Source organism: Salvelinus sp. IW2-2015, linkage group LG18 (genome assembly GCF_002910315.2).
Source record: "Salvelinus sp. IW2-2015 linkage group LG18, ASM291031v2, whole genome shotgun sequence".
In the NCBI taxonomy this organism is placed as follows: Eukaryota; Metazoa; Chordata; class Actinopteri; order Salmoniformes; family Salmonidae; genus Salvelinus; species Salvelinus sp. IW2-2015.
In genome coordinates, this window is record NC_036858.1 from 14,025,691 (window position 1) to 14,038,540 (window position 12,850).

Genomic DNA, 12,850 nt, shown 5'->3' on the forward strand with positions numbered 1-12,850 from the left:
TACCCACATCCATATCATTTAAAAAACATGTTTTATAGTTAATGTTGTGCAATTCTACACATTATGCCATAGGGTGGAGAGGAATGTTTGCAGTTTTTAATAGAATTGTATATAACAACGAAGTATAAGACTGCAAGTAAACACCTAAAAAAAGACAGTCTTCAACAGTGGTATATAGGCCTATATACAAATTAAATGTGCTCTAGTTTCTTGTATTTGTATTTAGTACACTTTCTCCTCCATGCACCTGGTAGCCAGTTACGGTGTGTGAGTGTACTTTCTAAACAGGCCATGAAAACAATGTACTGTGTGGTGTACAGTACCTGTGCAGAGGCGGTACACTGTCGATGGTCTTAAGGCTGCCGCGGGTGGACACCACGTTGAAGCTGTCCGTACAGTCACATGACACGTGGAGGTAGTACTTGGGGTGGCGGTTCTCCACCACCACGATCAGCCCCGCCCAGCCGTGGGTCAGGTAGTAGCACGTCATGCCCTCGCGACCCTACATACACAGATAAGAGGCAGACAGACACACAGACAGACAGACAGACCAGTAAGGCCAGCAGGCTAGTCTTTTTATTTTATTTTTTAATGTTTTATTGGTATGTAACTGTTATGAAAGTTGTTTTGTCAATGTTGTTTTGTATTTAAACGCCACTTTAAACGTGTACATGACACTGCAACAAAATTCCCCCATGGGGACAATAAAGTCAATAAGTAAGTAAGACACACAGACAGCCTGTTACTACATCATAATATATACCTAATATGACAGGGTTACACAATAGTTTAACGAACCAGTCTCTAGGAATATCCCCCCCGTGTGTGCTACTTTTGAGAAACGCTCCACATATAGCAGGAAGTGTAACCCAGGTTTTCACTCCAGCAGCGGAGCATTCATGCTGCCACGAACGTTTCCAAAGGTGTTGGGTCACCTTCGCTGGCTAGTAGGTTCAGAGTTGGAAAACMGAATCATTCAACAGAGCATCGCTTACATTTCATAGCCCCGCCGTCCCCCTGAAATACCTGGAAACGTGACAGACCCTTTCAGACAGGCGCAAGTGTGTGAATGTGGAGCGGATACTTCATTTGTGCATCCAATTCACATTCACCCACATTCTCTTACTTACTCTAGCCTTCTTTGGTGTGTGTCTGTGAGTGTGTGTGTGTGTGTGTGTGTGTGTGTGTGTGTGTGTGTGTGCCAGTCTCCACTGTCCACTGTGTGTGTGGGACGTACATAAACTCCAACACACAGTCTTTTGTTCTTGGTTAAGGATGAAAAACGGTTGGTTCTTTGGGAGTGTGTGTGTGAGAGTGTGTGTGTGTGCGGCTCACCCCTCTCCCTTGTTGCCGATCAGGAGGACTGCAATGTGTGTGTCTCTGAGTGTGTGTCTCTCATTGTGAGTGTGTGTGTGTCCATGCCCCTCACCTCGTGTCTCTCCCCCTTGTTCTCGGTCAGTAGGATGATGGCGTCGGCCAGCGTGGTAGCGGTAGCCTCCACCTGCTCCACCATCACCTGACGGGAGCTGTAGATGGCCAGGATGTGCCCTGGGAAGTCCTGGTTGGGACGCCGTGCACTGGTGGGGCTRGCCACTGAGAGAAGACAAGACTCCATTTTATTCCCACTGTGATTGGTCGACCGTAATAAAACCCCGATGAAGGCTAAGGGCCAAAACATTGGTTTTAACAATAAAGAAGTGGCTAGGGTCAACTTCCACTGCCCTCCAAGTTGCTGAATTTACTCTTCGCTTCCATTTTGTTGTTTGTTCCCTCATTTGAAAGACAAGGTTCAATCCACAAGCTGGCAGGGGGATATTCCATAAAGTTCCAAATCCCTACAGAGGGATATTCCAGAAAGTTCCAAATCCCTACAGAGGGATATTCCAGAAAGTTCCAAATCCCTACAGAGGGATATTCCAGAAAGTTCCAAATCCCTACAGAGGGATATTCCAGAAAGTCATCAAAGCGGCAAAGTCGGCTTGGTTGGATGCCGTCTCTCCCTGCTAGAGCGGCACCTCTCCCTCTCCTTCCTCTAACGCTTTATCAGCCTCGGTTAATAAAGTAGCTTAAAAAACAGACTTTTCTCCTGCTTCCCTCACTCGGATCGGACCGAGCCCGGATCCCACCAGGTCTCGACGGAACAGTTGTCCTCGGGTCTGTTCGGAGCGYGTCTCTATATTTAAAAACGCTATTTATGCATACCGGGTCCGGGTGGGAAAGCCCCAGGTCCATTTCGGAACYGGTCCAACTTTTTGGACCCATGGAGACCGCTACCATGTGAGTCTATTATAGATGATTCAGCCCATAAGCACATTCTGCTTATTAAATGCTTTACCGGCTGCTCACACACACATTCAAACACAGCTGACACGTTCACACTATGAGCTGACACATGCATACCATGAAATATGTCAGTTGTGTTTGGGCGGTACTCATCTACCATCCATTCATTCCAATCTGTAGAGGGATATACTGTATATATACTGTGTGTGTGTGTGTACCTGGTGTGGGCGGCCCCACTCCGCCGACGTTCATCTGCCAGTGGTTAAAGGCGCAGCACACCACGGCGTACTCGCCCGGCTCCAACATCACGTCGCAGCCCACAAACTTCTTGACGGCCCGCTTGCTGTGGGCCATCAGCCTGCCCAAGGTCAGCTTGTTGCCACTGCCAAACGATGCTCTGAACACCATGATACACAGGTCCAAAAGGTGGCCGTCTGCCGTGTCCGACCGCCTAGGAGGAGGAAGGGGAATKAAGATTCAGCAGTTTAAAAAGTTGGATTGTTTATTTACACGGTCTAAATGATTCTTTTTCATTCCAACAGGTGGCTGTTGAGCGCGCGCGAGAGAGAAAGAAAGACAGAAAGTACCTGCTGCCCTCCTGGAAGAGGGCGAACTCCAGCGCGGTCCTCTCCAGCATGGTCAGAGCGGTAACCGTAACCGGACCACAGGCTCTACTGGGGAAATAGCCCTGCAACCGCACCTCCTGCCAGTCTGAATGGATCTTACAGATGTCCACCGAGTCAAAGTACCTGTGGAAAGACAAAAAAATACACAGACAGAGTTAGAGTCGCTGACGGTGTAACAGTCGGTTCCATCCTGACCGGGATGTGATCTTACAGCCTGATGTACAATAACACTCGACGCTCAGAGCCAATTGTGATGTCACTGATAACCACTAGCCGCTTCACTACCCAGCCAGTTTCACCACTGCTTCAACTGCGCAGACACAAAAGGCAAAGAAAAGCTGCCCAGAAAATAAACATACAATATCTGTTCTACGAATGTCGATACATCACGTGCTGACACCATTAAATTAAATCTGTAAAGATTGTCAATTTTGCTGTTCTGGGCCAACAATAAAACCATAGTCCCTTGACAGGGTTAATAGCAGTGTGTGATTTCCAAAAAATAGCAGTGTGGTGCACCACAAGGAGTTGTGTTAGGCCCAATTAGAAATCCAAGGTGTGATGCGCCTCTGCAGCATCTGTTYACATCAGCCCACAAACGCGCACGCACAAACAGTCACGCACACGGCTGCTGCATGCCATGACAGGACTCCCTTCCTACACGGTAACTTTACGTGAAGGCTATACTGTATCAAAAGAGCACATAGATGCATGCACACGCGCACACCCTCACGGCAGTACTCCAATAAGCCCCATCTTTGATCAGCACAAAGTCTTGTGGAAGACAGCTCCTTCATTTGACTTCTTAAGGCATGAGCTATCTTGACATCCTTTTCCTCTCCCTCTCTTACAAGTTGATGTTTTCCTGACAACTTTGACCAAAACCCAAGTCTGAAGACCACCCTCTGACCTGACATTCCAGTCGTTCACACGCACACGCGTTTCAAATGTATTTATACAGATCAAAGCCAACACTTTTACCTACCTCTCCACCCCCCCACCCCCCCAGTTTGGCTTGCTAATAAAAATGGCTCTGCTTCAAAGCGACCGCCCCCAGAGACCCAGTGACTGACTCACCTCTTTTCCTCTCAGTCTGTTTTTCACCGTTTTATCACCCCCCCACCCTCCCCCCACCCTTCTGCTTTGTCATCTGTCTGCTCCCCTCTTTTGTCTTCCCAAAAGAAGAGAGGGGGATAAGAGGAAGGAGATGGAAGACATAAAAAAAAAGCTCTGAAGCCAGAGTGAAGGACTACTGTGGTGTTCGTAGTTCTTCTACTAGGCTACACTTGTTAAAACGCTGTGATGACTTAACATCATGTATCTGTTTGTCAAGCACCCTTTACTAGGGATGGGCATTTGAAATGATTTCACTATTCAAACAATATGATTTTTTTCAGCAGTCCGGACAGTCGAAATACAGTGTTCTGGCCTGTATGGACATTGTTTGCAATATTCAAGTGTGTTTACTTCTGTGCAGCACGAGCAGGGAGCAAACATGATGCTGCCCAGACTCCCAGTGCAGACAAAGTCGAGCAGGCCCAGTGCTATAACAGAAGTACCTAAAGTAATAKAAATTCTAGTCCCGAACCGTTATTCATGTTCTAGGCTCGAAAAAGTACAGACGTTTCGGTATACCGGGCAACACTAACAGACAGACACATTGAGACGCATTGAGACGGGACCTACTTGATGAAGTCTCCATATTCTATCCAGAAGACACCCTCGCTGCTGCCGTGGGCCATGAGCTCATGGCGGAGGTGTTGCGGCCAATCAGGCCACTCGTCTGACCAGCTGCCGTTCCACGAGAAGCGACCCCACGGGTTCCTCAACCGCAGTAGTCTGAGCGGCAGAGAGAGAGAGAAAAACAACGCAATTGGGACTGAAAAACTGAAGGACACTTATCAGGGTTCGGGAATAAAGGACACAATGACAGGAATCTGAAAAAGAGACATGGCCCTTCTCACCAATAACTTAAAYCCCCACCCCCTTATCATTTGTAACCAATTAGCCAAACCCCACTAGTAACCCAATCGGCTCTCACCTGTAGCCCTGTACGTCCCGTACGTCCAGGATAGAGTAGGCGTGGCGAGGGCGGAGGCCCAACGACTCGTACGTCACATCATCCACCTTCATGTTCCCTCCTCCGCATGACGCCCCCATTAGAAACCTACCCACCACACACAGAACARAGACAGAGAAGCCTTCAGACTGCCGTGCAGCAATATCAGCCCACAGAGAGAAGCACGAGATTGAACTTCACACAACTTTCTAGAGCACTMGTCACCAACKGGRCGTTCTCKAAGGCATTCCTAGTTGATCGCCAAACATTTCTGTAKGATAAAGCCTTGTGTTCTTTTTTTGTGTGTTCTTTTTTGTCTGTTGGCGGTAGGGTAGGCGACCTGTTGCCATTTTGAACCATTTCATGTYTCTGAAGGTACAAACTCTGCCTTCCCGGCGGGCCCAGAGAGCAAATCAAGTGCACTACAGGCCTACCGCTGGCCAATRGGATGGCTCTGATGACCGTGTTTGCAGTAACGTAGCAGGCYTAAAAGCAAAGCTGATACTGTGAGATATCAAAACGTTTAAAACCATGACTTGAGAGAGACTCAACGAATACAGCAAAGAGATGTTGTTTTCAACACTTTGTATTCAACACTTTTATAAGCKATAAAATGCTCGTTCTACCTATTTCCACTCGGCGCTGCAACAAGCACTGCAGCAGTAATGAATTAGTAGGAATGTGTACTGTATCTATCGGCTTGCATTGTTGTTATTATTAGCGGCTTGGGTCTTTTTTAATATTGAGGAATATTGAACTTTCTCTGTTCATAGGATTAACAACATGAATTTGTGCAGGAGGCAGAAATAATGCGGTGCGWCTCGACTTTCGCCATCAGCTGGAAGACGGTGTCCCTTTTTCAGTCAGTGTCAGTGGAGGAAAGGGAGAGCGGAGGGATGTTGAGAGGCGGACCCTCAGTCTGCTGCTCTCTCCCTCTGCTGAGACTGACCATGAGATGCAGGTACCATCAGCCCAGTAAAATAAAAAGCCAATGATTTAAATGTATGCTCACTCAGCTGTACTTCACAAGTAATACAACAACAGATCTATTACCGGTGCGATCATGGKGCGTACCAACATTTTTTATGTAAATGGGCGAAACAATTCGAGCAAAGGCAATATACAGTGATCATGTATTGGGCCTATACCTTACTGCACAAACCTCATTGCTACAGTACTGTTTTTAATTGGTTKATGTTGCATAGGCGTACATTTTTTAAGTCYTGCTAAWWWWWTTRATCTGAGCGATAGATCTCGGCTTGCATTTTGACTCAAAGTGATCTTGACTCAGACAAGATTGGTGACCACAGTTCTCGAGTTTCCCCAGTTAACACTGTCAACGTTTCCCTTTACTGTGGCAARTGTGATCGAATCAACGCAATATTAGCCACTTACAACGCAACATACCGAAACAAAACGAAGTKGGCAAGYGATTTTGTTGGGAGGCAGAACGCATCGGAGTAGGATTCCACTGCATTGACACGCACTACTCAGCACGTACTCTACACAGACCGCTGTGGAATGAACAAATCAGAGCTGCAGTAGGCTTATATGCAAATAGTCCATTGCCTTATATGGATCTGTGCCATTTACTTTGAACTGGACCGTGTTTACAGCTGTGGTCGTAAGTAGATACGCTTGTTTTGAGATTAAAGCGACAGCTGCATGTAACCGCGTGTACACATTTTGTTCATATCCTTTGCTAGTTAGGGAGTCATTGATCATTTGTAGTCAGCAATAGGGGAGTGATTGCTTCCTACAAGAGCACACAACGTGTACATTTCTAGACATCTTTGAAAAGCAAGTCAGGTAATGGGCTTTTTTCTGTCTTAAAGGGACAGTGTTGTATTTTGAGACATGCATGAATAAGCTAAGTAGCCAATAGGCAGCGGGAAGCATKATTTGTCTGATTCTCTGTAATAATGGTAAGGGAATAATACTGCATTATATTTTGTAAAGTGGTTTCTTGCACCAAACAACACAACAACGTGTCTGAAGGACATGTGGATAATCAGGTTCTTGTCAAGCCCTGCATATTGTTTTTCAAAAGTCTCAAGTGTTCACAGTAAACGTGCGCTGGAAGTTGCACYGAATTTTTGCGRTCAGCAGACCTGAAGTTTGCTCAGTGTCTAGGAAAAYTTAGAGGGAACATTGATCACGTGTCACCTAAAAACTCTTGGGGGCGGTTGCCAAAACAGATCCAGATATAAGCCTACTCAATGGACTAAAAAGCATTCTCCATTGAACATGCTTGTTAGTCAAGGAGTAGACATAATCAGGGTCCATTCAATAGGCCTCTTCATGACTTCTCAAATGAATGGACTTGTTCTTGACCTAGACTCTCGAGTAACTACTTCATACCTCGTGCCATCTGTGCACATCATGATACATATACACAGCTTGAGCAAACCCCCCCCCTCTATCCCCCTTACCCGGCCTCTTTGGAGCTCAGCATCTTGGCCCAGATGAGGTCCGTGTCGATGGGCTCCTCGCGGGGGTTGGTGGAGCTGACCTGCAGCATCAGGGAGTCACACGGCGCCCCCGTCAGCGTGGCCAAGCCCTCGATGGCGCGCCCCGCCTGCAGGGCGAAGTAGGAGCCATGGAGCTTGGCCAGGGCCTTCTCTATCAGGGCCACCCAGAGCTGCTTACGCTGAGCCTGGCGAGGGAGAGAGAGGAAGGAGGATGGAGGAAGGGAGGAAGGAGAGAGAAGAAAAGAGGGATCGTGAAAGGCAGAGGGGGATAGCGGTGGTGAAGTAGGAAGGACGGAGAAAGGTAGTGAAGGGGATAMAGGGAAGTGTATGATGGAGAAAGGGAGCGAGACACAGAGAGAGAGAGAACAAGAGAGAGGGAGAGAGAAGGGTAGAGAGAAGGAAGAATGGAGAGAGAGAGAGAGAGAGCGAGGAGGTAAAATGAATGAGCAGTGAATGAACCGTGCAACGCAATGAACATACAGGGAAGACAACGTTCAGAGTTCACAGAAGCAGTGAAGGACCACGCGTGAGTGCGTGTGGTGTCCCAGCCCTTACCTGGGAGAAGAGCAGGTATCCGTGCTCATCGCAGGGAAGCATGTCGTCCACCAGCACGGTGATCCAGGTACCATCCTTACAAAGCCTGACCTGGTAGGCCCCCTCCTGGCAGATCSCCCTGGTGATCATCACCCTCTCCACCAGCTCCGGACGCTCCGCCAGCACCGCCAACGCACTCAGGAACCTACAGGGGGCAGCAACGAGATAGTCAGTCAGCAAGTCGGGCAGGCATAGCGTCAAAAACCCGACCCTGGGCAACAGTGACTAGGGTCTGGTTTCAACTATGGACTCTTTTGGCACTGCCTACGTCGATAAGGGGAGAGAAAAAAAACTATCCTGGGGACTATCCCAACAAATCACAATGCAGACATGCCAGAACTCCGCGATTCAAAACCAAGGTTTACAGGCACAACCTTTGCAGTGGTTTTAGTTCAGGCAGTCGATACAAACTAGCCACTTGRGAAATGCACTCATTAAAAARAACTTCTGTTTTCTACCATCTTGCGAGCTACGATTCGGGATGTTATTCAAGAGGATAAAGTAATCACATAGTTCCTCTATGCCAAGAGTCCATCATTGAAACCAGATCCTAGTCASTGTGTTTCCGAGACGAAGGCAYGCAGACAAGAAGGTTATACGTATYTAAGTTAGTATAAGTCAGACAAWATAACTTATTCTTCACATTTATGACCAGATTCAGGATTGTGTGGGTTCTTTGTTATTTCCTACTTCACAGTAGGGCCGAAATGCCTCCCTGAACATGTGAACTTTCACATGCAAYCATTTCGCCAAAACCCCCGCAATAACATCTGCTGAACACATGTATGTGACCAATAAAATTGGATTTGATTTTGAATTGATTTGATACCTTAATGACCAACTTGAACGGGATCCGTAAATATGAATAAAAACATTTTTTTTTTTTTTTTTTTAATGACGACCCGAGTTTAGCTAAGGCAACAAAAAAAATCACTGAGCAATGGTGGGAGAAAGATAGGACCCATGATTGGCTAAGATAATGGAGGGATAAAGGAGACTACCTTCTGGAGCACAATGCCGTGCTCACCCGGCCGGTTACACGCAAATTCTTAAAAGAGAAGGGTGAGGCTTAAGGCGGTGTGAGCYATTCTGAGTAAGGCGTAAACAAAGAAGAGGTCTCTATAGAAGTGCAAAGAACATTCAAGGTATTTCCCTCCTACGTGTCTCCAAAGTGGGATAACACGTTTAAGCACATTTCAAAGCAGCATAACTTCCCCATGTTTCCTCCCAACTGCAGCGTATGATACGCCATTTTGTAGCTCTGCATCTGCACCGTTCTCAATCGACGGGTCGACTTGCCACCAACCTAAACCCCTAAAAGAGCAAGGCGGAAGAAGCCAGACGTAGGAGGAGAACATTGAGAGGAAGCAGACTAGAGCGAGGTTATGGAACGCGGGAGATCTTCCCTGCTAATCTACCCTTCCTAGAGCTGAGCCCCTTCGTTTGAGGCTTTACCCAGCAAGCACTCCCTGTGTGTGTGTGTGTGTGTGTGTGTGTGTCTGTGTGAGCACGCGTACATGTGACCTCGAAGCGAGAGAATCGGTCTCAAGAGGGGCCTTCTGCATGATATTTTTTCCGTATCATCTCAACGAGACATTTTTCAATGGCAACTCCATCTCCCCGTCTGCTCCGGGTTACAGTGCTAGACAAGCGTGGCCGATCTGGCCATTCAAACCCATGCAAATCCAATCAATGCAAATCAGATAAAAAAAAGAAGAAGAAGAAGCGAATCAAAATCCAATTACTTTGGGCGTAGCGACGAGAACGCTGGACTATGACGGGTCGCGTTTCGAGCCTCTCCGGCCGCTCAAGCGTGGGTTGATGTGACGGTATGCGATTTGACATGTGGTTGCCTGGCTGGGGATGTTTAACATGGACTGTAAATGTGACTAGGGGTGTGATTCAGAATGGGAATTGGGTTACTTCCTGTAGTGTGAGAGAGAGAGAGAGAGAGTGGAGGGGTGCCTGGGGAGGGTTATTTTTGATAAGCGGCTGTGTATGTGTGTGTGTGTGTGTATTTGAGAGTAAAAAGCGTATGAGAATGAGTGTGTGTGTGTGTGTGTGTGTGAGAGAGAGATGATGAGTGAATAAGAGTGTGTGTGTGTTTGTAGGAGTGACTACACAGGCCCCAAGGACACCCAAAACAAGGGCGTGGAGATAAACCCTATGTGTCCAGACCTACATTCCTCTGAATAATCCTACAGTCAGGTGCTGTATCAGTACATCTGGCTGCCTCACCCCTCCTCTCTCTTCCTCTCTCTCTTTCCCAAGCTCTTTCTATCTATTTATTTATCTCTCTCTCCCTCGCTCGCTCTCCCCCCCTTTTCCACTCGCGCCCTCCCTCTTCCTCCTCCTCCCTCTCTCTTTAGCACCCCCCCACACTCTCTCCCTCCCTTTCTCTATTTCTCTCTGCTTTAGGCCCAGGGAGTACATCTATATTCATTTTTTCAGTGATAAACTACACGGACCACCAGTGTGTTTGTTTATTCTCTCCCACTGACCTTTAAGACGAGCGATGAGAGATCACCTCTCACATGCAGAGTGGAGTTGGTTTATTCATTCAGAAACACCTTAGTAAACAGACCAGGGAGGGCAGAGGCAAACACTGTTTCTAACAAGCACAGCAGGCACACCGAACACGCAGGCCACGTGTATACACGTCGACACACAATCATGCCCACACACTGTTTGAGGAAGGTACCCGCACACCCACACACACTACGACGCCGCACACAGTGAACYCAACTCACCAYCAGTTTCCCAGCAGGCCTTGCAGGATGTCCGAGGGCCGAGGGGTGCGGAAGACAGACCATTTGACGCCCCGGTCCTTAAAGTTGTTGCAGTTGATCTCGTGAGGGCGGAGCCACTTTTTGATTCGCTGCTGGACGCTGTCGCCCTCGGGGAAGCCCACGGATTGGGGGCTGGGAGGGAAGCTGTCGTCCACAAAGTTCACCACGTTCTAAAATGACAGAGAGATATAAAACATGACCCTTAACCTCCAGAAGAGACGGAGGTATCACAACAGTCCAGCTGAGAAACCACACACAGATCAGTAGAGTCTGATGATGTAYGTCAGTGGCCTGGGTACAAGCGTGAGTCATTTGCTTGGAGATTAGAAAGGCTGAACAAGTGCATTATCATACTGGCATCGAGACTAGTCAAAACAAGACTAAGTCACCACACAGAGAAAACATGTACTGTATGTTGGCTGCAGTCTGGAAATCCCACAATATAGGGGAGAGTGGGGTAAGTTGAGCYAAAGGGTTAAATGAGCCACTCCTTAGTTTCTAGGAAACCAGACACAAAATGTGTCATGTGACCACATATTTAGGAAGAGGTCATAATTTCATGGAGTCTGTGAAGGAAGAAACCACATAGAAAAAGTGGTAAGCAAGTTAGCTCCAAAAAACGGATTTACACAAAGTCAAATTAATTTATTGTTATAGGTTTCATGATGCTTGTATCTAAACCAAAGTAGCTCGTTTTAACATTGTTTTAAATATTAGTTGGGGTCTCTATAAGCTACAACATGAGGTTCTAAACCTAGGARGAAAGTGCATCCTTTGGGCTAATACGGTCCAAAAGTTTGCCTTGGGGTAAGCCAAAGGCAATGGGGTAAGTTGAGCCAATGGCCACCATACCCCATACAAATGACTATAACATTTAGTCCGTTTTATGTTTTTTTGTGTGTAATGTGTTATAGATACAGTTGAAGTCGGAAGTTTACATACACTWAGGTTGGAGTCATTAAAACTCGTTTTTCAACCACTCCACAAATMTCTTGTAAACAAACTATAGTTTTGGAAAGTCAGTTAAGACATTTACTGTGTGCATGACACAAGTAATTTTTCCAACAATTGTTTACAGACAGATTATTTCACTTATAATTCACTGTTTAACAATCCGTGGGTCAAGAAGTTTACATACACTAAGTTGACTGTGCCTTTAAACAGCTTTGAAAAAAACAGAAAATGGTTTCATGGCTTTAGAAGCTTCTGATCAGGCTAATTTACATAATTTGAGTCAATTGGAGGAGTACCTGTGGATGTATTTCAAGGGCTACCTACAAACTCAGTGCCTCTGCTTGACATCATGGGAAAATCAAAAGAAAATCAGCCAAGACCTCAGAAAACATTTTTAGACCTCCACAAGTCTGGTTCATCCTTGGGAGCAATTTCCAAATGCCTGAAGGTACCATGTTCATCTGTACAAACAATAGTACGCAAGTATAAACACCATGGGATCCCGCAGCCATCATACCGCTCAGGAAGGAGACGCGTTCTGTCTCCTAGAGATGAACGTACTTTGGTGCGATAAGTGCAAATCAATCCCAGAACAACAGCAAAGGACCTTGTGAAGATGCTGGAGGAAACAGCTACAAAAGTATCTATATCCACAGTAAAACGAGTCCTATATCGACATAACCTGAAAGGCCGCTCAGCAAGGAAGAAGCCACTGCTCCAAAACCGCCATAAAAAAGCCAGACTTACGGTTTGCAACTGCACATGGGAACAAAGATCGTACTTTTTGGAGAAATGTCCTCTGGTCTGATGAAACAAAAATAGAACTGTTTGGCCATAATGACCATCGTTATGTTTGGAGGAAAAGGGGGAGGCTTGCAAGCCTAAGAACACCACCATGGCATCACGAAGAAGGAAAATGATGTGGATATATTGAAAAAACATCAAGACATGAGTCAGGAAGTTAAAACTTGTCGCAAATGGTCTTCAATGGACAATGACCCAAGCATACTCCAAAGGTGGCAAATGGCCTAAGGGCAACAAAGTCAAGTTTGGGTGCCATCACAAGCCCTGACC

At 46.6% G+C, this 12,850-nt stretch overlaps 1 protein-coding gene across 1 annotated transcript in view; it reads right to left on the minus strand.

Annotated features, from left to right (window-relative positions):
- The window catches only part of LOC111977869 (calpain-15-like), a 29,179-nt gene that overhangs the window by 4,735 nt on the left and 11,594 nt on the right, over positions 1-12,850 (minus strand). Inside the window, 9 exon segments of the mRNA XM_024007627.2 lie at positions 324-502; positions 1,430-1,593; positions 2,502-2,734; positions 2,871-3,032; positions 4,596-4,748; positions 4,951-5,076; positions 7,401-7,624; positions 7,995-8,178; positions 10,784-10,992. Of these exon segments, the coding sequence (XP_023863395.1) occupies positions 324-502; positions 1,430-1,593; positions 2,502-2,734; positions 2,871-3,032; positions 4,596-4,748; positions 4,951-5,076; positions 7,401-7,624; positions 7,995-8,178; positions 10,784-10,992 (1,634 nt within the window).